The sequence below is a fragment of the Simochromis diagramma genome, unplaced genomic scaffold (assembly GCF_900408965.1).
Source record: "Simochromis diagramma unplaced genomic scaffold, fSimDia1.1 OVJJ01000463.1, whole genome shotgun sequence".
NCBI lineage: Eukaryota > Metazoa > Chordata > Actinopteri > Cichliformes > Cichlidae > Simochromis > Simochromis diagramma.
In genome coordinates this window covers 2,729,119-2,755,131 of record NW_024386941.1, presented here as the reverse complement: position 1 = coordinate 2,755,131, position 26,013 = coordinate 2,729,119, and the positions used below count along the sequence as shown (strand labels likewise).

Sequence of the window (26,013 nt, the reverse complement as noted above, 5' to 3'; positions counted from 1 at the left end):
AAAAAGGATAACAAAGATACTGAGAAAAGACACATAAAAGAAACAAAACCTTAGGGACGCACCAATACTGAACACTGGTATTGACTGCTCTGACATATTGGCAACTACGATTGAACCGACTAACATCTATGGTTGAAAACTACCACTATCAGCATCTTCTAGTGGCCACACTGCCTGTTGGTATCAGCCCAAAATTCACAGAATGCACACTCCTGTAAAGGACCAACTACCTACATTGTTTACATGCAAGTTTTAAGAACTATTGTCCATTTATATACTCTTTTGAAATTTAAATCTGAAAATTTTATCGGAAAGTCCAGCTGAATTAATCACTGCCTCTCAATATATGTCCAATTTTAAAATTCTGTGATAATGTCAATTATTTTGTCTCTGTAGTCAAACAAATCACCATTTATTTGGTGGAGAAACTTTTTCCTTGTTACCTTTGTTGGACCTACTCAGTACTTTAGCCATCGCTACTTTTTCTGATTCAGCTCCATGCATAAATTATTATGCAGGGCAGTTCCTAAGTCTCGACAGCAGCTCAAACCTCGCCTTGAGCTCTGACACAAGCAGTAGTTCAGAATAAGCGTATCAAATTTCATCAGCTTGCCTGTAAATCAATCACCTCGGCCGCTCGATGAAGGGGGCATCGGAGTTAATGCACCAAAGGCAAGGGGCAAATCCGGAGGTTTTTTTGTTGCTTTTTTTAAACTGTTATCTCTTGTAGGAAGTTCCAAGTGTGGAAGCTTTCTGACAGCTGAGTTTCGACTCACACAGCTACAAACACTCAAGCTGGCAAGTTTAGCCACCTGCAGTAATGAAATGCCTTGCTCAAGGGCAAAGTTAAGGTAGTTGGCCTTGAAGGGAAGGATTTTATGTTCCCTTCCAGATCCAGATTTTCCAGGTCTATCAGATTTAGACTAATTCCTACAGTATACCTCCAGGCTTCTCCTGCTGCTCTGACCTTTCAAGGTATATTAAGTTAAATGATTATCTTCCCAATGGTAAAATGTAATGTTAAATTGACATTGTTAATTCATATTGCATGTTTTATTCATAACCCTGGAAAATACTCCTGCTATCTCGTGTGATACCCATGAATTTCCACCTTCAGTATGTGCCTCATCAATAGTCAGCGAAACATTTTAGCTGCAAACTACACAGTACATTCTGATGGCATGATTACATTTTGTAAAAACCATTACCACAGGAAATGTGTGCAGAATTTTTAGCAGCGAGTCTTTTGTTTTTCTTTCTATTTGACTAAACAGAATGTCAACTTTTTAGTTTATCTGCATGCTCCCTGTGGAAATGCCTTGTCTTACTCTTAAGACATTTAACAGAACTGCAGGCATGTATATAAACTGCACACTGTACACCTAGTGTTCAGTTTTTGTTGTTTGTAGTTTTCCATTTTATACAGAATGAATAATGTCGCCACCACTCTGACCCTAATAAGCAGTTGGCTCGGTATTCTTTTGTCATGCCAGACAATTTCTCTTGCTGTTCTGCAGATTATTCTGTGGAGCTGATCTTAGATCACGATCAAAGACAGGATTTGGACCACATGCAAACCAGCACCCTTCAAACAACACAGACGAATCTGCAATTCTAACCATGTTACTCCTGATCTGTTGTAATTAGCTAAAGACCTTCTGTCCACAAGAGGGAAGTGTTATCACATTCATCCCCAAAATCATTTACAGCCAGTACCTTCCTGTTTGGTTGCTCCTGAGAGTAGGATGAGAAAGTATGGAAGACGGAAGGGAAAAGGTTTACTGAGTGTGGTTAGTCAGCTCTCACAGTTGCTTCATGATATAAACTAGCTCTCTACCCCCACCCCACCAGACACACAGAGTCATGGTGAGTCATTTTTTGCAGTAAAATCAGATTCCTCCACTGTCACTTCCTCTGTTTTTAATTTAGGAGCCATTACCTCACTAGCAGTGTATGCATGGATAACTTTGGATCATAATTCAGCTTTCACTGCCCCAGCTTATTTTTTTTAAATTGTGGTTTACTTGAGGTCTGGGGTTTCTGTAGGCGTCACTGAGGAGATTCATGGGTATTCCCCACTTGTAAAAATAATATACGTTCTCAATTATCTAATTAATTTGAAGTTGAAAGTGTAATAATTGACGGGTAAGTCTTATTGGGCTTTGCCTTATGAGATGAGCCTCAAAATATGTGCTTCACCTTTGGCCACTGGAAATAAATCAAATTTGATTTTTATACTGGATTGTTTCAGTCTGCTAGACCACGCAACACAGACAATAACAAAGACAGAAATAGGATTCATTGGCTGTTAATTTCACTGGCTGAATTCTCTGGCTCCCTCGATACCATGAGCTAAGAAATAGTTTTAATATGTAGGCCATGTATTCACTGAAAGTTTTTATTTTGATTCTCATTTCTCTTTTCCTGTCAGACACCTCGCCAAGTGTCAATAGTTTCAGTGGCTCCGTTGGCCCTAAGGGGATTCCAATATGTGAGTAGTGCGTGCACTGGATTATTCCACTTTTGTATACGTACTTATACGGGTTGTGCCATTGTCTTCCCACATCCCCACTCAGTCTTTTCGACAGATCTATCCTCCAGCAGTTGTATTTTTTACTCCTCTGCGAACATTTTTAACGCCTGCTCCAATCGTGCCATATATGAGACAACATGGCATGCAAAAAAAGTTGAGAGCACCCCGAGTAGGGGCTACTTGCCTGCTGCAGTATGCCAGGCGATGCTTTTTGCAGGACAATCCAAGCTCCTCCCTTGCACAACGTCATCCGATCCCGATCTCTCTCCCAAAGCGTCAGCGATAGTCAGCAACATACTGTGGTGGCAGATCAGCGGGGCGGTACGCGCAGCAGGATAAAGCCACACTGTATTTCATCCAAAAAAGAACCAGAAAAGGGGGCGCATCCCACCATTTCTGGAGTTGCAACAACTTCGCCGGCCTGGTGTGCTGATTTCTGAAAGCTGGCCGTGGCTGCACACCGGGAGAACCGGGACATACGGAACTAAAACAGGGACCATTCCCACTAATCTGCAAGGTGTTGTGCTAGTTTTGCAAAGGAAGTGGAAAGAGAAACAACATTGCCTCGGAGGAACTCTTAAGTGTTGGAAACTTCCCAGTAGAGCATCGATCGAGGACCTCCCGCCCACTTTACCTCAGTTCCACAATACTGGAGGGGGGAGAGAGAGAGAGTTCAGCAGGCGCTGCGGTGGATGGAGCAACAAAGGCTATATGGTTAAACTGGAAGAGCTTCTTTGATAAGAACCCAGCGCTCCTTTCTGTTCTTGCCTGCTATTTTGTAAAGCACTTCTACGCCTAAACAGCAATTCTACAGCTGCTTGGATCTCGCTTTGGGGACCAAGCCAGGTTCTCCTTAGTGCAAACTCTCTCTGGCAGACAGGGAATCGCCGCAGACGAGAAATTGATGCTTTGGCACGGAGAAGCGCACCACCAATCCTCTAGTTTTGCGAAAGTCTCCTACTGCTGTGTAAGGGAGGTAGACTAGTTTGGACCGAAGTGGGATTTCCAGAAGTTGCATGCGGGGTCTGTGTTGTGTCGAGTGAGCACTATCCATCTACTCTCAGGTTATCAGACCAGATCCGGATAGTTGAGGTGCCATGGCGGTGTATGTGGGGATATGGGCGCTCCTGTTGGCGCTGAACATTCAAGGTAAGCCGTAGAAATAGACTTCAGCAGTGAATCGTCTGCCTTATTTTATCATTAGCTCCCTGCTTTCTGTGTGTGTGTGTGTGTGCGTGAGAGAGAGAGATGCATGATGTTCCCGTAATGACAGACTTGATTAGACAAATGCACGAATGTGTGGATTGATAAGACTGCATGGCTTATGTTTTGCAACAAAATGTGCGACAGAAGTGAGGGGAAAAAAATGGAAAGTGGTGTCTGCTTTGAATCCAAAACGGCTGCAGAATACTTATTTAGTTGCCAAAAAATGAACTTACCCCGGCAGCAGGCAGATGGCGATAAATGCGAGCCATGTAGGCCAGCAGCCCTTTAAGTTTTTCCAATATTTCATCGTAATGGCAGAGTGCAGAGACACAGAGTGCACTGGAATGATAATTGAAACATATTATCCTCTGCGCCTGCCTGTTAGTTGATTTATTAAAATAGTAAATAATTAGTACTTACAATAATTAAATATAATTAGGATAGATTTTAATTCCCACATTTTAATCTCCGAATGACACATTGGGGGCTTTGTTTTGTAGTTTCCTTGTCGAATAATCATATTTTCAGAAGAATGACTCATGGTGACGTTTAACTCTCTGTCACACTGAAACCAATTCTTCTGGGAGTTTGTGTTTTGGAGTGGGTGGTGGTGCTGAGCGAATTAATATGTGAATAATTGAAGCAATACTCTGACATTGATCACCCTGGCATTAAAGCTTCCCCAAAGCGGGGCTGATCATTAAGCAAATACCTAAGAACTGTATTTGACTCATTTTTAAGGTGTGTCATTATTAACAATCTTTTAGTTGGAACGCATATTTGTGCATGTGTGTTCATGTTTTTGGTTAGTTATGCAGAGAGGGCTTTAAGGCCTAGCTGAAGATTTACCAAACTGTTTACATCCTAGACTGATAAACTCTGTAAGGGGCCCCCAATTTAAGTAAACAATGGAAGAAAGTCAAGTGTGGTCTAAAAAAGGTCACACCAGAGTTTCGATGGGCACTAATACCCTCATTCTTCAGGTTGTACGTGTTTACTCGATGTAATATGTTGGAGCTCTTACTTTGGTGATCCCCTTTGAGCCTAATAGCTCTTAATAAGTCTTTACTAGAGAAATATTCTGGCACATCCTGTTTTCTTCAACTCCTTTGAGCTTGAGAACAACCAAGATGTTGACCTTGTTCGCAGTGAGGCTCCGTGTGGCTCCATGCATTTAAGACTGATTGAATACTTTGATCAAAAGCCCTGTCTGATTTATATTGAGATGATCCCTTTGCTTGTGGAGAAGATCAGGATTAACTGGTTCCCTTGGGATTCACGGTAGAAATCTTTTGAAGCTGTTCAATGGAGGGAGTGGAAAAATGTCTCGAAAAGTGCACCTAAAGCGTCCTGGAAATGTCTTATTTGAGCAAAGCAAGAAAGGTTTTCTAAGCGTAATCAGAAATGTATGAAAATGCTTTGCTCCTATCTCTTTTTTTATTGCTGTAATTTATTTAAAACCAAAGTGAATACATTATTAATGTGTTTCGACATCTTCATGAAGAGAACAGCTTTGAAAGTTCGTGTTTCAGCATCTGTTTGGACCCATTTCTTTTGACAAAAACAAAGATTTGCTCCTTCACCCTGAGGTTAAAGGGCGTTGCCATAAATGCCCACTAGCTTTGATGGTCTAATTGATATACAACATGTTCCAGACTCTTTCCTCATCACTAAAGCACAAACAAGTGGGAAAGGCCCTAACAAATGCAAGTCACAGCAACCCATGTTGCAGCTATCCACGAGGGAAAACCATTTGTGCTTGGTAATAACCATTTGTGGAAAACCCAGCAGTGCCAAATTCATAAACACAGAAATATTCTGAGACGCTCGCCAAATAGATTATCAAATAAAAGGAAGATTGAGAATAATGGATCTGCGCATAATAACAGCAGCTCTGTTCCTGTGTTCGTATATTAGCACTCAGTCTCTCCTGTATTCCAGACTGATATTTAATTGAGTGTGAATGCAGTTAGCAACCAGGTGGTTGTTTATGGCTTGGCTCCATTCTTTTGGCCCCGGTGCAGTAGGAACCCATATAGATATCACTCTGAGTGGTGGGATAAGGGGATTTCCGAGCTCTAATTCCTCATCTTAGTTGGATTTAACGTTTGGGAAATGAACTATGAATGGTGGACGAGTGTCAAGTTTGAATGTGCTATTATTCAGGATTGGAAATTATGTGGCTGTGAATTATAATCTTTGTAATAACTTGGCAGCATGAAAGCTAAAATCATTCTGCTGCAGACCCCTGTTGTTCAGCTCTCTTCTCCGTGTTTGTCTACAGTGTTCAGTCATAAGCTACTCTTGTGATGGCACTACACAGCTGCATCGTCTTGTGTCCGTGACCTTTAACTGTGCTTAGTTGTTGATTAGATTCTCACATAATGTCCCATGAGACATGTGAATAAGTCTCAATGTTGCCCTTTTTTTTTTTTTTCTTGATATACGGCTTTCTTGTTTCATCCATCACAGATTAGTCGAGCAGCTAACTACCTGGTTTCTATGTGCAAGCCCATCATCAAAGCCTAACACACTAGACTTCATTTTGACTTGTGACGAACGGCAATGTGCTGTGCTGCTGCAGCAGCTTGTATTTGACTCATTTGAAGTACACTGAAAATCTACTTTTGTTTGGAAATGTCATGCGCTTCAGTTGGATTGATTGATTGATTGGGGAGTCAGGGGGTCGAGGGAACATTTCAGGCAAATTCATAAATGGATAGTCTTTGCTTGATGTTGAGTGTTGAAACAGCCATGCGGATAATTCCTTTTTTATGACATGGGAGGTAGGTATACAGGCTAGCCTGTGGAACATTGTAATTAGCATTTTAGCTTTTAACTAAGTTAAAACGCTCTTTTGAAGAAAACTGTAATTGCCGCTCCATGACATTTTGCATTTCATTTGGGTGACAGTTGTGATATAATGAAATGGAGAGTGTCACTGTGGGATTGTTGGGCCTTGATGGTTTCGGTGTGGATGCAAATTGCTTTGATCCTCGCTCCTTTGGGGAGTCTCCCGTTGGTCCCCGCTGAGGTGATGGATGGGTGAGAGCACTCTGAGTCCTGGGAGAGTAGCTTGAGGGGAGCTGACAGGAGATTAAGCTTTGCTTTTGCCAGAAGAACTAATGGAGGCACTTGGCCACTCAAACTTCATCTCACTGTGTTTAGCTCATTGGGGTTGTGCTGTCATCTCCTTAGCAAATCCTTCTCAAATCACTGCATGAAATGTCCCTGTAAAGGGTAGATTCTTTTTGTGTGTCTGCTGTCATTATGGAAATTGAATGGCCCTTCATTAATTTCAGGAGGTACTCTCAAACAAGTGATATTTCTTTGTTTTTTCAAAGTATTGCTCTATACACCTCTGCCGAGGACAAGAGGCACATTTTCTCTTTTCTTTGTTAGTTCATGATGCGCATTTCCAGCCCCTGTGGTCTTCACATAGAGTCTGTGTGTCACAAAACTGATGAATAAAACATGATGATAAGCACTGAACCTAAATAATGGAAAGGTTATGGCAAAATAGAGTGTTCTTTGCATGCGGATGACTGCACAAATACTATTAAAGACTGAATGAATGTTAAATTAAGTTCATCTTTCCAATTGTTTGGAGTTAATAGTGTACATATAGGATTGTAGTTATGTTTCAGGGCCCCAAGTTAGGACGTTACAGTCTTTTGCATGTTTCTCTGATAAAGAAATAGTTTGGAGCTGCGCTCCAGTCACTGAATGAAGCTATTTTAGGAGACGTTTATTCAAATATCACAAGTAGCGTTTGTCCCAGACAACAGCAGTTTAAAGTTACCAGATAGCCTGTTTTGTAAGAACATGCAGTTCAGTATCATATATAATGTTTTATTTGGTCTTTATTTTGGTGTATAGTGTCTGTCAGGTGTCCTCTCTGCATCCTTTGCTGTCTTAACACCAGACAGTCACCATATAGAAACAGGATGGAAAACACATTTATCAGCAAGCTGCAGCTGCAATTTTATGCTTTAAATCATTGAAATGCTTCTCTGTTTCAAGTCGGATCGCAGTATCAGCAAAGTGAAGGAAAGGGAAATCAATAAAAGGGATCAAATCTAGCCCTCAGCTTTTCTGATTTGGCATTAATCTGTTCAGTCGTTTTCTTTCTGTTTAGCCGAACCTTGTCAAGGGATTAAATGGTTAAACTCCAGTTCTGATCTTGAGAATGAGAATTGACTAACTATACTTGTTTCATATTTTCTTTACTCTTTGTCAGATTGCTGTTGCAGCATCTTAGGATAGGCTTATTATGGTTGCTGACTAGATGTAAATCTTCACAGACGAAAAAGTAAATAATCTCACATGCTGGAAGGATTCTGACAGTCTGTGCTGTTTTCATGAGACACCGTCTTGGCTTGCCAATAGCTTGTAGAGTTTCTCTGAACCGTTTTTTCCCTTTAGTGCTCCGTTACTATAGTTACTACCTGTAATCTGTCATTTTCTTTTTTTTTTTTTTTTTTTTAAGAAAATTGTATTTATTTCTCTACAGGATCTGCATCCATTTCTGTTTTTCAAAATTGTTGTGAAGGGAGTGCAGCCTTTTAACGGGTCTTTTTTGTTTTTTTCTTTTTCCTTTCTTGTATTTTCTGCTTCATTGGTTTTAAAAAAGATGCCATATGGAAGTACCATTCATTGCTCATTGCAACTGGGTTTACAACTAGAGCATTTAGTCATGGGCTGATCAGGGATTGAGAGTGTGGATAATTCCTGATCTTTTTTACTAAGGCCGTATACTTGTAAATAAAGCAGATCTGATCAGCACAGCTCCCAGCCCCCCCAGTGTGACTGCCTGAAAAAGTCAATTTACAACAGGCAGCTGGGCTGGTGGTGTGCCTCCATTAGGGTGCAGAGTACTACTGGAAACCAGTCAGTGAACAACCTGCTGAGTTTGAAGAAAAAAGGGGAAAACTGATGCTTAGAGGTTCCCAAATTTACACATGATTAGAATGCTACAGGTGGACGCACAGACAGTGTCACAGTGCACACAGTCTGTTCTGTTACCCACTTGACTTGATCAGCTTTTAGGTTTTGTTTCATTGGCTGTGAGCTCATATTGTCCAGCTCTGTAAGCCAGACACTTTTGTATTTTACTCACAAGCCTGCTTTGTGAATTACACCAGCTGGACTCGTTTTAAAAGTTGATGGAGTAGTTGATACTGTTGCCATGTCTTCTGCTGTTCCACTCAGTTGAATTTTGTGCTGACTTGTGCGCTCTGTTGACAAGAGCTGGCCTGCAGCTCTGCCTCTTACTGTCTTGGGTCAAACCGACATATCGGTTGGCTGACACATTAGACAAGTGGAGGCTATAAATTAAATATTAGCTACAAGTTCTTCCCTGGAAACGGTGGCGTTCTGATGATGTTGTTTTTTTTTTGTTTGTTTTTTTTGCCTCAACTTAATAATGTCACTAATAAATACTAAAATTGTATTTCTCTATTTATCTTAAGTGTAATGTGGGGTTTTTTTGTACATTTTTCAGTTGCCACAGTGACAGTTTCCTACCTTAACTTGTAAGGTTAAAGTCACCATCAGCGATGAACAGTAAGCCTGACCCTATTCTATCAAAATATGGATTTCTTTTTTATTTGTTCTCACAGAAAAATTAATAACAAAACTAAATTCTATATTTGGGGTTGTGGTTTGGGGCTGGGGTTGGAGTTGACATCACAGCGCTAAATATAGTGGCGGGAAAAAAAAAAACTTTTTTTGTGTCGTTAGAGATGTCTTGTGTTTTTGAAACACTTGCGGCTGAATAGATGGGTTTTCCATCCCGCTGAAAGCAAATTGGGATGAAAATCTTGACCTCAGACAGGTCAACTTTTAACACAGTGAATGTCTGCACAAGCTGCCTCCAACGTCTGACTAAAAACTGCCTTGAAAAACCATATCTGTCAATCCCATTACAAGCCTTCCAGCTCACCCACTGCACATGCCATCCGCTGATAAATACCTCCAGGGGTCAGGCTGAAATGGAATATTGGCTTGCAGAGCACATTCAAATGAAAATATAGAGGATTTCTAATATTTAGCAGTGTTTCTAGTCTTTATAGGTTCGTAAAATAGTGAGGAATTTCCGTCATTGTGACACACAGCAGAAGCTTTCGCGAGGCTCAGAGTTGATCTCCTGCCAGAACTTTACATTTTTCTCTTTTTACTTTCTGCAAACTTGGGTGTACCCCCCTCTATCTTTATTCTCCCCTTTTCTCTCTCTCCTGTTTCCTCGCTTTGCCTTTGAGAACGGTGCGTGCTGAGAGTCGGCTTGGTTAGCACTTGATACAAAAGGGGGTTTGTTTCATGAAATGTTTCCCTTTTTAATGAGTGATGGTGTTCGCTCATTTAATATTCCGCACTGATATCTCTCTGGGAGCTGACTGTGCTTCAAAGCAACAGCGTGGTTGTAAATGGGGTGGGGCGGGGGGACCAGCAACCGTGGTGGTGGTGCTATAAGAAAGGGGGGCTGCATAGAAAATACAAACACAGGTTTATTTATTCTCGCTGACATATAGTTAAGCTCCCAATGTGCTGCAGCTTGGCGTAAAGCTCCTTAGTGCCCTAGTCCTGTGCTGACAGACTGTCAGAATATGACTGATAACAGGTCACCTCATATTTCTCTCAGTGTCTTTCATTTATTTTTGCGCTGTTCCCCCGTTATGATCAATTTTATAGGTTATTGCTCAATTCAGAAGGATTTATATAGCTTATATGTGTGCGTGTCTCTTATTTCTCCTATGGCCTCACAGGTGACGTGTGATTTCCCAATACTTCTCATTATTAATAAGACTGAGGTCCACTTTGTGGTAGAAATTCTTCATATTCCTGCATGTAGTTCAATTTTGTTTTGAGAGCAGTGAAGATAAACATGTAGATGGCCTGCAGTTTGGCATTGATCCTTCCAGTTTGTTAGCAGGGTCTATGCCAAAGCAACTAATGCAGTCTGCTATTGATTCCTCAGTTTCAAGCCTGGCTGAATTTCACTCCAGTGTTGCATTGTTTTCAGAAAGTCAGGTGTGCCAAATGGCCTCTGCCGCTTCCTTCCTGTATGTCCTCTCTCTTTTTAAGCTGGCAATGCAGGCTACTGTGGTATCAGTAGATTTGGTGTTTGAATGTGTGTGAAAAGCGGGCGGGTGGGTAGGTGAGTAATCTAACCACTCGCCCCACCCCAGAGCGAGCAAAGGGGTTCTGTTTATCCCTTTATCTCGACCTGTAACGGCCTGAGTCTTTATCAGCAGTGCACCTATTTAAACTCTCGAGTTGTATGCGTTAAAAGCAAAGCTGTGAGCTGTGTTGTGCTTGAACTACGTTTACTCCTGTAACTGAAATTCATTATATTAAAAGTACAGTACGTCATATGCCAGTAAGAGGGAACCGTCTATTATTTTGTTATTTTCCTGACATTTATTAGGAGCAGCTTTTGTGAGCATTGACCAAAGGGACTCGTACTCATAAATATAAAATGTGCACATGCCCTCCTTAGGGTTTGCATCAAAGAAAATGCATACAGGGTTGCTGCAGTGTCCCTTGAGCATTGTATTTTGAACTGGAACTAGATGCAGGTCTCCCAGGTGACAACATGCTGCTGTACCTAACTGCTCATTATCCCCCCTTTGTATCATGGCTTAGGCTGATATTTAATTCACCTTTTCTTGGAATAGATAGAAACTGCTTTAAACCACAGTTAAGCTATATGTGGTGGTGGTGGGAGTTATGTTCATCATGTTCATTTCCAGTCTCATGTTTCTGTTCTCAGACTCTACTACACTAGCTTTACATGATTTACAATTTGAAATGATCTCTATTTACCTTACACTGCGGCTGACTACAGCCCCTCAGTTCATCCTCTATCTGGAACAATCCATTTTAGTCTCCTCCCTCTAAGCCAACTTTGTTGTGATTAGCTGCCCTTCGTAAACAGAACCTTTGAACGGCAGATGGGTAAGCCTTCTGTGTACCCTGGACAGTGCTCCAGCCCATCCAGGGCTAACACACCTATGGCCAGTTTAGATTCACCCATTAATCAAATAAGCATGCCTCTGGACTGTGGGAGGAAGCAAAAGCATTTAGAGAAATACACAGACACAGGGAGTAGATTCAAAATCCAAAGTCCTTTTTTATTGAATATATAGCAAATAAAATCACAAGCTTTATGTTGGCTAAGAACAAGAAACGAAAAAACTGTTCCTAAAGTTTAGAAGAGGATTTAGGTCATATTTGACCACCAGTTGGCATTGACATTTTATTTAGATTATTTTTTACTGTTTTCCCTGAAGGTAATCATTTCTAATTCCGAACAGTTCTGTATAGGATTCCTTCCTCTTCTCTTTTTTTCCCTTCTCCCTCACTTTAACTTGCAGCTGAACAACACTGCCAGAGGTCTCCACATGGGACCTTCCATTCTGGCAGCACACGCCTTACTTGGCTACAGCGTTGCAAGTAGAATTTACCAGTCAGGAATCTGGAGAGGGCTTTGATACCAGTAAAGGCATCACACAGGGCCATTTTGTAGTTCACACCAATTGTCCATTGAGCCATGAAGATGCCAAATGTCATGTTAGTCCACAGAAACAGAAGGCTCGGGGATCAAGGGTTTCCCGTTCGCCCACCCGCATGTCCAATATACGAGTTCTAACATCTATATGATTATAAGTTATGCAGATGTAAGTGGTCACAAGAACACCCACTCAGTGACCCTGCACCCACACAGCTCAAAGACTCACCGATGAAGAGTGAGAATGAACACTGCTTTTGCATGCCTTTGTCTGAGTCAGATTTGTTGCCCCACTTTTGTTGTATGCTCTGTTCACACGGAGCACGAGCACCGTAAATATTTATTTCAGATGGATGAAGGGACTTGCAATTGTTCCTTGCACTCTGTACCTTTTTTTTGTCAGCATTAGGAAACTGAAAATAGAAGCTAAAGAGGAACAAATGTTTGAATGAGAAACTCAGCGGTACAGAGGTTGTTTAATACCTCAGCAAAACCCTTAAAATACCTACCCTCTTACAGCCTGCAGACTCGTACCCTTCAGGTTGCTGAGTTTCAAATAGTTCTGCAGAATGGGTTTATGGATTGTACCTCACTTCCTAAGTCATGGCAAAGAAAAAAATTTGCATGAGAAAACAGCCTTATCCCAAAGAGAAAAAGTGAATCTAGAGAATTGAGATGTACGTGCACACCCTGCGGGGGATGGGAGTTTGCAGTGGGTCATGCTGTTTCTGAATAAGGCTATGTTCCAAGGGTGATTCTAGTTTGCCTTGAAATACTGTTCTTGGCATAAGTTCTATTTAGGCACATTGGGGCTGCTCACTGGAAGAAAAGCCTTGTGCAAATAAAAGTTCATTCAATTTTTTCCAACTCATTAGGTCTTTTTTGTTTCTATGCGGGAAGCCAAGGGAACCCCCCTAGAACTAACTCGTGTTCTCCATTAAAACTGACTTCAAACAAATGCATTTCTTATGGCATAATTCTAAGAATATTATGACACATAAAAAGGTAAATTCAATTAAAAGCCCCATAGTGTGCTAAAGCTCATATTGTCCGCTAAATTAGTTGAATTAAAGCTTTCTTAAATGTAAGGATTGAGCAAGTCAGAAGCTATAACAAGTTGGTCCAAGTGTAGATGAAATGGAAGTCCATGTTTCAAGAGTCTGATCAATATGCAGTGAAAGCTGACAGGGGATGAAAGTGATTGGATTTACCCCACGTCACCAAGAGTGCGTTTCATTCCTGCTTTTTGTGAAATTTTGGTTGAACTGTAATAATCCAAATAACAGAGGTGATTCCGTATGTCACTGACAGTTAAAGGGTTTATCCTATTGATTAGGTTGTGGGAATCTCTGGAGGAAGTTTTTATCAGCAGATTTGGGGGGCAATTTATTGTGAACTGCACTTCCCTGTATCCCTAACCCCTCTTTTTATTCTCACACTGCTCATGCTATGTGACCGGTGAGGGGTGGATATTTGTTTTTGCTGAGAAGACCCGGGATGGGATGCACTGATGCATAAACTCACTCATATGTGTGTGCGCACGTCGCTGAGTGCGCTACTGCACACGTCTGCGCGCAAGCCCAAGGCAGAGGCAGCTTCACGTTCCCGGCCCTGCTCCCTCCTGATCCTGACCCACTTTCTTTTCCCCGCTCATCACTCCCTCTTTAATTGCCGCGCGGCACACTGAGGCCATCTGCTCGACTGAGGCCCGTCGCCATGGAGATGCTGGGAGGCTTTTCGGATTTACTGTGGACTGACCAACAGGGAAATGGAGGTCAGGGAATGGGGGTAGGGTGTTGAACAGTAGTAGGGGCACCACAAGTGTATTATGAGGCACTTATTGACATTATAATAGTACACCTGCATGATCAGATACAGAATTCAAGTGCTTTTAAAAAAAGGAAAAAGATGAAGCATGTCTTTGCAAAGTCCTTTTCCCCGAGGAGTTTTCCCAAAACCAAAGGTAGCAGTGAGCAAGAATGACACAATTTTACTCGGAACATGGAATTAATTACATTTGGAAGTAGACACTGACATGAGATGGCATCGCACCAGCTGCCATTCCAAGGATTTCCCCGACCAGACCCATCGCTGTGCGCGAATCTTGGATAAACAATACCAGCTGCACTAGCGGACCAGGTAAATATTTTATGTTTACATGCAGATGACGATATTTCCCAATTGGGAATTACAAATACATTAAAAATTAAAAGAGAGTCATAATAAGAAGAGGCCATGGGCACTTCCATGGCCCCACCTCTCCACATCTGCTCACCCTTAGGACAACGCACCAGCGAATACACCTGTCGACGCGTGCGTGTCCTAAACCGTAAATGCACACATTCATTTCTACATTGCTGCATTTGTCATCAGTATTCATGGGTCAGGCCACACTACAGACCTGAGAAGAAACAACCAAACGTTTGCCAAAAACTCAAAACATCCTTTGCGGTGGTTTATTCCACAGCGAGTGTGTCCAAAATGACACCGAGATTAAGCTAGAAATTCCAACATGAAAAAGGTTTTACAGTTGGAACCACACTGAACTTTTTCAAATTAATTTTGAGGCTCAAGGACAAAAAAAAAAGGTTTCCCGACGAGTACAAATTACATTTTTTTTGCTACCAGGGCAGTTTAAGACAAAAGGCTATTTGTCTGTGTTAAGATAACAGCATTGCCACAGTCAGATGTGTTTTTAGTGTCATCTGCTGGCTCCAATCATACCAAGCAGAGTTCTTTTATACTTATGAGTAGTTTGTATATTTTGCTGCTGCTACTTATTTCCTTTCTAATGACACGCTTCAGTGAGGAAGCAGTTATGTTTCCAATTAACACTCAGGCATATTTCAGAGCTGTGGTCTGCACAGCCAGGTTGCCTCTTGTCCATCAGTCTGCCAGCTGTACTCACATCAAGCCCGCTTTGCATGTTGTTAATGCATTCACATATTCCGTGCTTGTTCAACGGGATCATTTGGGCCAAATGGCTAAATGTGGCATTGTATTCCAAGACATTGTTTTACTCAAACATCTCTAATGGAGTCTTGGCATTGACCTCTGGCACATTATCAGTGCTGAGCTTTGGGAACCACTCTTTATTCATACTTTATTTATACTCTATCTTTTAAAGGTCAATATTGGTAGCTGTCATTTCTAAAGTGCCATTCATAGGTCAATACCTCATTAGTAATCTGGTGGAGTTTGGATCAAATGCAGCTCCTGTCTTGTCTGTGTCGCTGAGCTGCAGCCACTACCAATTTCAAGTTCACAGCTATTCCACAGGATTCTGTTACAGGCATTCAAAGTTTGACACATTTAGCAGTATTTTTATCGTAACTGTAAGAAGTTTTTATCTTTTTCGGCCATATTATTTGATCTGTATGTTTGTGTAAAAGCAGTCAAAAATCAGAAGATGTGCAAGAAAATAAGGAAATAAGCTGTATCTCATGTTCATTAACCTCCTAAGACCCGAACTCTTCCACAGCATGCCTTTTTTATTTTTCTTTGATATTTGGGCATATTGGGGACGGATGAATGTAAAAACAAAGAATTACCAGATTTTTTTTTTTTTTTTTTTACCCTATTTTTTTGTTTTTAAGAAAAATAAGAGCCACATATGAGGATATTCGTTTAAAATTTTGATAGAACAGTAGCAGTATAATGTCCTCGTAAGTGGATATCAGGCGCTTGTAGAGCAAAATTTAGTATTTTGGTCTAAATAACCCAAAATGTGATGTCCACATATGTGGACGCCAGGTCCTAGGAGGTTAAACGCCTTCGTCGACTTTATTGATCATCTTAATTTAACCAGCACATTACTACAACACCACTACTGTTACTGCCAGTAGGCTACAGAGTTCTATGGTAATGGTATTGCTTCAGGGTATTGGAGCTTTAGCAGTTGTTTATGCGACCAGTAATGCAGTGAACATGTCATGACAGACAGACTAAACTATCATGGCAGTTGCACCTCTTCCATGAATTTCTACTCCATTGTGTTGTCTGAGTTCCAGAGCTTTTCTACTAGATTGCTTAACAAGAGTCAGACCTCCTACGAAGGCTGTCAGAATATGCCGGCTTTGATGCCGTCACTATCTGCATAGATGTCTCAGAGAGCTTATTTTGCTCCTCCGTCACCCGCCAGTGACAGAGTAACACAGGAGGCTGTGACAGCGGAAAAGGTAGCTCTGTCAATTTAAACTCCAGTGAGCGCTTGATCTCTGAGCTGCCCAAATGTACAGTCAGAGCTGAAGCTAACAAGACAATGTACCCAGGGCCTGTAATTGGACCGGGCCCTTTTCAGCAGTGTGAAAAGATAGAGACCGTCTGTCAGCCTGCTCTCCAGTCAAGGTCATGATGTTGAGTGCTGGATGTGTTGTATATTCTACAATGCCCTTCATCCTATCACAGCTTATCCAGCTGCTGCTGTGCAGAGGTTGGGTGAGAACTGCTGCACTCTGTGGGCATCACACTAGATTATGTGCTTGGAGAGATTAATCAAATCGTATGATGTTTTGCTGTGAAAGAGTGACCAAGAAAAATTTCATCCAACCGGTCTTGCCAGCAAATGCCCCTTAAGCTGAGTTGAAAGTTGTTTTGTTCGTCCTTCATGTCATTGCCAAAGGAGCAGCACATTTATAACTTGACATAAACTGGTGCAGTGATGGGAAATAAACTGTCTTTCTGAAGGATTGTGTCATGGTATAGCACAGTTGATAGACCTGGTTAGCTGAAGTCATTTTTCTTTGATGGCTACGCTCAAAAAGTCGTCCTCAAATGCAACTGTTGGCTTTTGTTTTGTTTAAAGAGAGACACCTTCTTCCTTATTTCACCTGAGCTTTAGCACTAGTTTAAAGCATCACCTGACTCCAGATTCTCTTCTGCACCTGTGTCCAATATTGTGTATGTTTGAATGCTTGCAAAGAAGAACATTCTTTATGAGCAGCAGGAGAAAGAAAGGCTGTTCACTGTTTAGAAGAATACACTCCATTCTTCCACCACTAAAATATTTATTTATTTATTTTACCCTCCTGATGCCATTTTGGTCTGCGGGATCCCTGGAGAGTAAAGTGCATTAAGCCACTCACTGTATTTACTTGTGCTGGACTGAAGCTGATGTGTGAGGGCAGGTCAGAGGATGGAGGATGGGACATTGATCATCGTTGAATGAGTGTCAGGGGAATCTTGACATCCAGAACAGTTTTTCACACTTGGAGTTCAGAGGCCAACAGCTAGAGACTCATTACTATGTGAAAATACACTACCACAACTCGATAAAACTACAGTAGATCAAGACATTGTTTTGTCACTCGTAAACTATTCGGTTTTATGTGATTTTATTGAATAATTGAACTTTTTTGAACTTGTAGCAGACACACATCAGGATAAAGAAGCCTGTTTTCTCCCACGAATAAACAGTGAGATCCTGCAAATGTAGCCTAAAGCAGCGGTCCCCAACCTTTTTTGCGCCACGGACCGGTTTATGCCCGACATTATTTTCACGGACCGGCCTTTAAGGTGTCGCGGATAAATACAACAAAATAAAACTAGTACCGGTACCGAAAAAAAGAAGATCTATTCATAACATACGTGAAAAGACCCATGAAAACCGAGTTAACGATAAAAACGATAACAAAATAACGCTGAAAACCGATAAAAACCCTGAAAACCATAGATTTCACACCTGAGCCTCAACTCTCACGGACCGGTACCGGTCCGAGGCCCGGGGGTTGGGGACCGCTGGCCTAAAAAATGTGCCAAAAAAACAAACCAACAACAAAAATTTCCAGTAGAATAATTTAATGGATCACATACTTGAAAACAACTCTAGGGAGCTACACAGGTCTGTGTGACTGTCGAATTTTGACTTGCAGTCATTGCACTTTTACTGAGATATCCACAGTAAATATAGAGTTCCTTGATATGTTCTGGAAAAAAACAAAAGATCATTTAGACATCTTAACTGCCACACGATCAAAATAAATAATCATAAAGACCACAGCAGGAGGACGGCTTAAGTATGGATGGCTATAAAGATGACCACAGTGTGAATAGATTTAAAAGAAAGCTTGCTGTTACATAATTGAAGACCAGCTGTATTATTGTGAAAGAAAATGGTAAAGAGGTCAATTGGGAGTTTATGTACTGTATCACAGAGTAAACAGTCTGACATTTGTCTTGTTTGTCCTATTGTGGAGGAACTCTGTATTGAGAACGCGAATGACAAATACCTGGTTTATTTAACGTGAACACAAAGAAGTTCTCCAAAACCAAGTTCAGCTCCGACTCTAGTCTGCAAATACAGTTTGAATAATGAATTGTACCCTTTTAAAATCACCTCCGAGGTAAACAAAAACCAGGAATGAAAGGTTTATCTATGTGCCTTTGAGGTTCGCCTTCCCACACACCTTGAACAAAGGTCTGATCTGACAATTTTTATTTGAATTTATGTGAAAAGCCTGTGGAAATTTAAGAGGAGAACCAACAAAAACTAACATTAAAAGGTAGGGTGTTATATTTTGAATTAAAGGCATTTCAAGGATGGGTAGCAGGATCTCCCGGGCATGAATAAGCTCTTTGTGCTGCATGTGTAGACTCATTTGTTTAGCGCGTCATGTAGACAGTACCGAGTTTCATGTGGTGAATGTGAAAGCAGACTTTATGAATAACGAGAGGATTACTGGCATTACTGTTTCACGATAATGCAAGTTTATTTTAATCCACGTAATTGTTGATTATTTTTCTTTCTGTGCAGAGTGGAAAACTTGTTCCCACAGGTTTGAGGCACGCAGCATTTGTGTTGTTTTCTTTCTTTCTTTTCTTTTATTTTTAATTGCCAAGTCATTATTGTAAATCAAATTTGTTCTCAGCTGATTTCCCTGATTAAACTTAGGTTTAATTAAATTTTTAATTCTGTACAACGAATTAACCGCGATGCCGTTACCTTCACAAACCTCTAAAAGTTAACGTCGCGCATGCTTTGTACTTGTTTTCCAAGTCAAGTAGCCATAGGCTGTTGAAACTTTCTCTACTCCTTAATTTGGAGGATTCATTAAATTAGTTAATTAATATTCTCGACTGGTTGTGTCTTTCGGATTATTCACCAGTGTGGTTTGAACCTTAGATTTATGATTAATATTTATAGGAGACTGTCAGGAGCTGTCAGCCTCATATGAATCAACAAGGCTTCACGACTCAAGAGCCAGTTGATGTGCGATAAATCAAAGGGTGAGTGGGGAAAAATCCAACAAAGATGAATAAAAAGAATCCAATTAGAAATGTGTAACCTTTCTGCAGGGAGGCTTACTTTCTGATTTATTAGTACAAAGCTGTTTACTCTTCCCGTTTCTATTATATGTTTTAAGCATTGGAGGAAATGAATATGTCCAAGAGAGTGAATGAGCTCAGGCAGCATGACCGCAACTCATGCATTACAATGGGGTGTGTGCAGGCATCTCTTTCATGCAACGCTGCCTCACCAACACACATAGACACCCACACACACATTCACCGGTGAGATACTACTATACTATCCTATCCTCTGGAGCATCTTGCGTGCGTAGAAGTATTTTTAGTAACACGCAGTACTCTGTGTTTTCAGCGCAATGTGTCAGGACAGCAACATGTTAAGGATTCAGTCAGATGGGCCTCAACGCTTTGCCCAGAGCTCTGCAGAAAGGATGTGTTTGTCCCCAGCGCTGGAGGGGGTCACGTGCTGACCTCATTGTGTGCACGAGTAAGTGCACTCTGTATTATCAGCGTGCAGCTTCCCTCCGCGTAACAAAAAAGGCGACTTATCTCGCAATAGCTAATTGATTGATTTCCTTGGCACAAATATCCTAGACAGTAACATTTTTTTTATCTTCTCAAGTCAGTAGAGAGGCAGAGGAGCCGGTGAAAAATGAAAATGGACTCTTCTCTGGAAATGGAAAGATTTAATATTTTTCATCCCTAGAAAAAGGACTGACAAGCTTTATTACTCTTTGCTTCACCGCCCCCTCCCTTTGGTCAGGGAGAGCTGTATGCTACAGAAGTGCTATGGAAAAACACTTTGCAATAAAAAAAAAACAAAAAACATTGTGCCTTCATAAACACAAAGGTTAATATCTTATTTACAAGCTGCAGCCCCAGTGGTCGACACGCTAGCACAAATGTCTTCCTGTCTTTTTGAGTTGACTCAGGCAGAGGTGATCCAAAACAGGCAAATCCATCTTATACCGTCCTCTTCACAGGGTTGTAGCTTCATGGAAGTCACACACCCTCCTCTTGGACCTTCAAAGATTGCAGCTGGCTCACTTTCTTCACCGGTACATTAACTCCTGCTGCCTGCATTGCCTCACTACAGCAGATGCTGCCAAAAGAAAACAAAGCTAGTAGGCCACAGGGTTAATCACACTCATCTAGGGGTCTGTCACACTGTTGCCAGGTGTGTCACATTCACAGTACACTTGGCTTCCTTTTGTTGCTGCTTTTTGACCTCTGCTTTTTTCACTAAGTGTAAAAGGGGATCAATTCAGAAGTCTCAGTCTGATGGAATCTGTTTCAGCTCAAATGATAAGTTTCTACAGAAAGGACAGAAAATGAGTGAAGAAAAATTCAGCTGTTTTTCTTTTTCTCCTTTGGTTTTTATTTAAGCTCATTTGAGCTTGGAAGTCTTCTCTGTCTCAAAGGTCTGGGTTGTACGCAAAATACCAGTGTAGTCAAAGCAGTGTCACAGAGCTGTTGTGATACTGTATGTCAAAAGCAGGGATTTGGTTTGTGGAGTCATTATATTTCTCTGTTACAACTTAAGAACATTGATTTCACATGGTGTACCAGCCCATGTTTATTCTGTCTTTCTTGGATTGTAACACAATGCACAAGGGTTGAATTTTTGTGTGGAATATATTGGTATTCCCTCTCCTTCGCTGATCTGTGACATTCACATTGTAACTTAGATGGTATTACTTGTGACAGATTGCATTGGACTAAGGCAGAGTTGTACATCAATATGCCATTTATATTTTCTATTATATTGGCTCTTGGCAGCATATTGCCTTTGTCTGCGTGTGCAACCAGCAGAGAAGATAGCTTATCTTTTAAGAAAAGCAATCAAAGAACTACTTGCTTTGCCATATTTAGCTAATTTTAGAATAGGTTTGAGTAGCTAGCAAAGAACATAAAGGTCTTCTCTTGGCCTTGCATTGTTGCTAAACACAATGTAGAGTTTTCCAAGATGGCGTTGCCTTAGTCAAATTCTTGTTAAGTCTGTTCTACGCTTATCGTTTCTCTCAGTTCTCAGCGATGCATTTGTGTGGTAAAATGCCAATTCCTTCTTTTGAATGCATCTCCTAAGACACAGCTGCCTACTTAGATAGCTAATGGCTGTGTTTTGTGCTGCAGCGCTGTGAGCCAAGTGCGGCGTGATGGCATTTGTTCTGTCTGCCCAAGGCCTGGTCTGTCATTGTGTATCAGTCCAGCCAATGGCCATGACTCACACATGAACCCTCTGGGTGCTTGAGCTCACAGAGAAGACACAGTAGTTTAATGTTCAGCACACGGAAATACATACGGGGCGGGGGTAGCTGGTGGTCACGGTGTTGAAGGCTTTTCTGGGCACTGGTAGTGCTGATGAGGAGGTGTTAGTGACTATTTTCTCATCATAACAGCAGGGGCTGCAGAGCTGTTTTCATGGTGCTAAAACCGTATTTTCTCTCCTGCATCTTTGGCTGTAAGCAATCATTGCTACTATGATTTTGTGCAGAGTTTCCTCTGCAGGCAAACAGCTTGTCCAAGTCTGTAGCATCAGCTTTGCTTGGAGTGTCTGTTGATATAGTTGATGCTGTTTAGGCATTGTCAAGGTTTTTGATCAGTGATAGTGCTGCTCATGCTGTGATTCTGTTTACTTTCAACTATTGTTCTCTGCTGTTCCACAATTAAACGACATCACTTTGCGTGCTGCAGATATTTTTTTTGGTTTTTCCCCAAGGACCAACCGTGCATTTAGAACAGGAAAAACTTGCAAATGTAAGCACTTTCCTGGCCAGGGCTGGATTTCTTTTGTAGTTTTTTAAATTAATGATTAAGAAGAGCAAAACAAACATTTAAAAAGAAAATGTCAGAGATAATTGCTTCAACCTCAGTCCCTGAGACGCTTGTCGATATTGTCAGTTTCCTGTTTTCATTCCTTTGGTGTCCTTTCTCAGATGGCTTCATCTCTCCATAGTGACGTAGCCTGAGAATCATATCCATCAATAGATGTCAGAAAGAACCCCCGCCATTCGCTGACAAAAACAGTGGCCGTTGTATAACATCATCTATCATCCCGGGCCTTTGTTCAGCATCCTGTCTCATACGGGGGTGAGCAGCCAGTGTGAGGGTGGCATTCTGTTTGACAGGCCAGTGCAGATGCTAAATGACAGTGACACAAAGAGGAGGCCCACCACACAGGTCCTGACAGGGCTGTTTTCCATAGAGAAGAGGCTTGACTTGACTCAAAGCCCAACCCGACATCAGATTACAGCGCAACTCTTGACACCTCTTTGGCCTGCTTTTAATGTTTATAATTCAGCTCTTTCCCTTTGTGATAGGTGAAAACAATAGTTGTCATATATCTTTGTACATACCTGCGATTGAGCTAACTTAAAATATATTGTCAGCTTTTAATGATTTAACTTATCAACTTTGGAGTAACTTGAAACTTTGCTTGACACAGTTCTGTTACAGTCAACTGAGAGTACTGTTGAAGTGTCCTAGAAACTGAAACACCGTGTGTCTCTTATTGTAAGTCAGTCTGGATTAGAACATTTGCCAAAAGCCTCGAGAGTTAGTGTGATGATAATATCCATTACGGTGTTTCAGTTTATGCCGTATCCATCTCTTCTGATCCCCTGAAGGGGAACTGCTCTGCGTTCCCCTCTTTGTTAAAATGGTGACTATAAAGTGCATTCATATCTGCAGCTTTATCTGCTACAATGATATGGATACTCAGACAAGTCTCCAAGTTTCATACTGTAGTCAGATCACACATCCTTGCCATTTGCAAAGTTGTCTTTCTTGCTTAGGTGTGCCACGGCTGGTTTTGGATTCGCATCTTTTTCTTTTTTGTTTTTGTGTTTTCTTACACAGTTATTGTATCACCCGAAGGCTGTAATCTTACAGGATTAGTGTTTTGTAGAGGGTTTATCGTCGTGCAATCCAAACCGCAGTTTTCTCATGATACCAGCTCCTGTGTCTATGAAGTGCAAACTATAAAATATCTGAAAGTGTTTGACTAGTTTACTTTTTTGACATAAAAGGTAAAGAATGTTGATGACCAGAATTTTTTTTGGAAGAAAAAAAGTACTCCTCCGGTGTGTTACAAATATTTGTTCAGCACCTGGAAGAGCGAGGAATTATAATAATGGCTTCATTTCAAAGGGCTTTCAACACAACTTTGATGTCCAGTCAGTCTTATTGTGTGAGATCCATTAGCGAAAAGAAAAGCTCGCCTTGATTTGCTTCTAGTGAAATAAATGAAATATAAATGGAGGGTATTTATAGATCTGAGGTGGCCCTTTGAGGGGGTGCGTCTTTGAATCTGAAACTTTTAAGAGTGCAGACAAAAGCAAATAGCAAAGGAGATGCAGTGTTACACAGTCAGAGGAAACAGAAAGTCCACCCGGGCGATCGTGGCTCAAGAGTTGTAATCGGAAGGTTGCCGGTTCGAGCCCCGGCTTGGACAGTCTCGGTTGTTGTGTCCTTGGGCGAGACACTTCACCCGTTGCCTACTGGTGGTGGTCAGAGGGCCCGGTGGCGCCAGTGTCCGGCAGCCTCGCCTCTGTCAGTGCGCCCCATGGTGGCTGTGGCTACAATGTAGCTTGCCATCACCTTGTGTGTGAATGGGTGGATGACTGGATGTGTAAAGCGCTTTGGGGTCCTTAGGGACTAGTAAAGCGCTATACAAATACAGGCCATTTACCTGGAGCCAGCATGTTGATACATACATGGCAGTTAGTGGCAAGAAGAGCAGAAGTTAGAACTGGTTGGAGTGGATAAGTGCATTGAGTAGGTTAGCTTTTTCAGAGGTCAGCTGATCATTTTTGCCAATATTGTGCTGTTTGCCACCAATGACGTACAATTTTTCTGTGTGGTACACATCACACAGCAGAAGCAGTATCTTCTGTAAGTTGCCTTGACGTTTGTGAAATAAACTTGGAAATTCAATAAACAATTAATGCATAATTCTCTCCAACGTTAAAAATATTGGCAGATGTATATGAATGTTTCACTTTAATCAAACTGCAAAGCGTAGAAAAATTTTTCAAATGAGACTTTGTGGTTTGGAAATTTCCAAACTCCATGCTCACATCACAGAGTGGAGTGGGGTGGTAAAGACATGTGATGAGTGGCCACAGTTCAGAAGCGCTACATCTGCTTTTTCTAAATTGGTGGCCTTGAATGCAGATACTTGAATTGCCCCGTGTTAAAATGAGTTGACCTAGCTTTCTCAAAGGGGGGAAAAAAAAGTTGAAATTCAGCGTCTTCTATTTTTTTTTTCTAAATGGCTTCTATCACAGAGCATTGTAAGTGGCTATCCACTCACAGACTACAGCAGAAAAAAAGGAGTGGTGCTGAGCTTTTTGGAGTCCCAAACAGACAAGACTGATGGATTGTAAAGTGATCATTATCTAAAGGTTAAAGGGGAACCATTAGCAGGGACTGGATTTGCCTTTCGCAAAACAGGTTGTTTTAATTCAGGACACATAGAAGGACCTCTTTTATTTAACTTTGAATGGGCTTAGCCATGTCTTGTAAGACAGTCTTACATATGCTCTGACTGAATATTATACTACTTTGTGTTTTTCTCCTTGAAAAAAATAAAAACAGCTTTCTGCCCTACTTAACAGATTCATTTCAGACACCATCTCTGAATATGACACAGCTACATTTATGTTCAAAAGGGTACTTCACACTTGCCATTAAGAAAGATATGGATTTAAAAGGGAGTTTAGATATTCAGGGGAATAAAAGCCTCCGTATTTCTAGAGAAGTTCTGGAATTGCAAGTGTCATCTTTATCTCTTAGCCCAAATGCCTGACATTTACTTTACTATTAGCCACTTTTGTGCAACTTTGTGGACTGCAGGGATAATGCACCGGAGAATTGGATGGTATAGGTCTTGCCATCATTTGAACTTGTTCTAGCCACGTTGAGGAACCAGGCTAAAGGCTTTTCATATCCAATTCAAAACAGGGAAGGCTGACTCATCAAAATATATCTCGGCTTTCTCCTTGGGGTGCAAGTTAACAAATTTGTTCGTCCAGCCTTCTGTCTTTTATTTATAGTAATAACCTGGGGAGACATTGTCATAAAGGCCTCTTGTCAGTCTGGATCTGCTGAGCCTTTTAACACTAACAGCATCCCTCTCTCCACCTTGCCATTCTTTGCTGCAGAGTTTATATTCCCATCAGCTTTCTTTGTGAGCTCGCCGCTGCGATCATTTTTCCCCCCAATGCCACTGCACACTTCTTCATTTACACAAAAGAGGACAGTGCAAGCAGCAAATTCTTTTCAAGAACAAAAGTGTAACTGATTACACAGACATCCTTGGATAAAATGCTAACGAGCAATTTTTTTTTTTGGTTTCAGAAAATGAAGATTTTGTACATTCATGTCATAACGCTCTCATAGACGACAGGTGAAAAGCGCCTGCAAAGCCTGCTGCTGAACACAAGCTGTTTCCTGTGACAGCTTCATCTGTGAAACTGTATTCTCCAAGGGCTCAAAGCCTGCCCAGGGATCACTGAGA

At 41.3% G+C, this 26,013-nt stretch overlaps 1 protein-coding gene across 1 annotated transcript in view; it reads left to right on the top strand.

The window, feature by feature from the left end:
* Positions 1-2,755: 2,755 nt before the first annotated feature.
* nectin1b (nectin cell adhesion molecule 1b) overlaps positions 2,756-26,013 on the top strand; it is a 73,730-nt gene continuing 50,472 nt past the window's right edge. Inside the window, exon 1 of the mRNA XM_040037670.1 lies at positions 2,756-3,682. Coding sequence (XP_039893604.1) covers positions 3,631-3,682 — 52 coding nt within the window. The 5' untranslated portion in view covers positions 2,756-3,630. The remainder of the gene's footprint in view (positions 3,683-26,013) is intronic.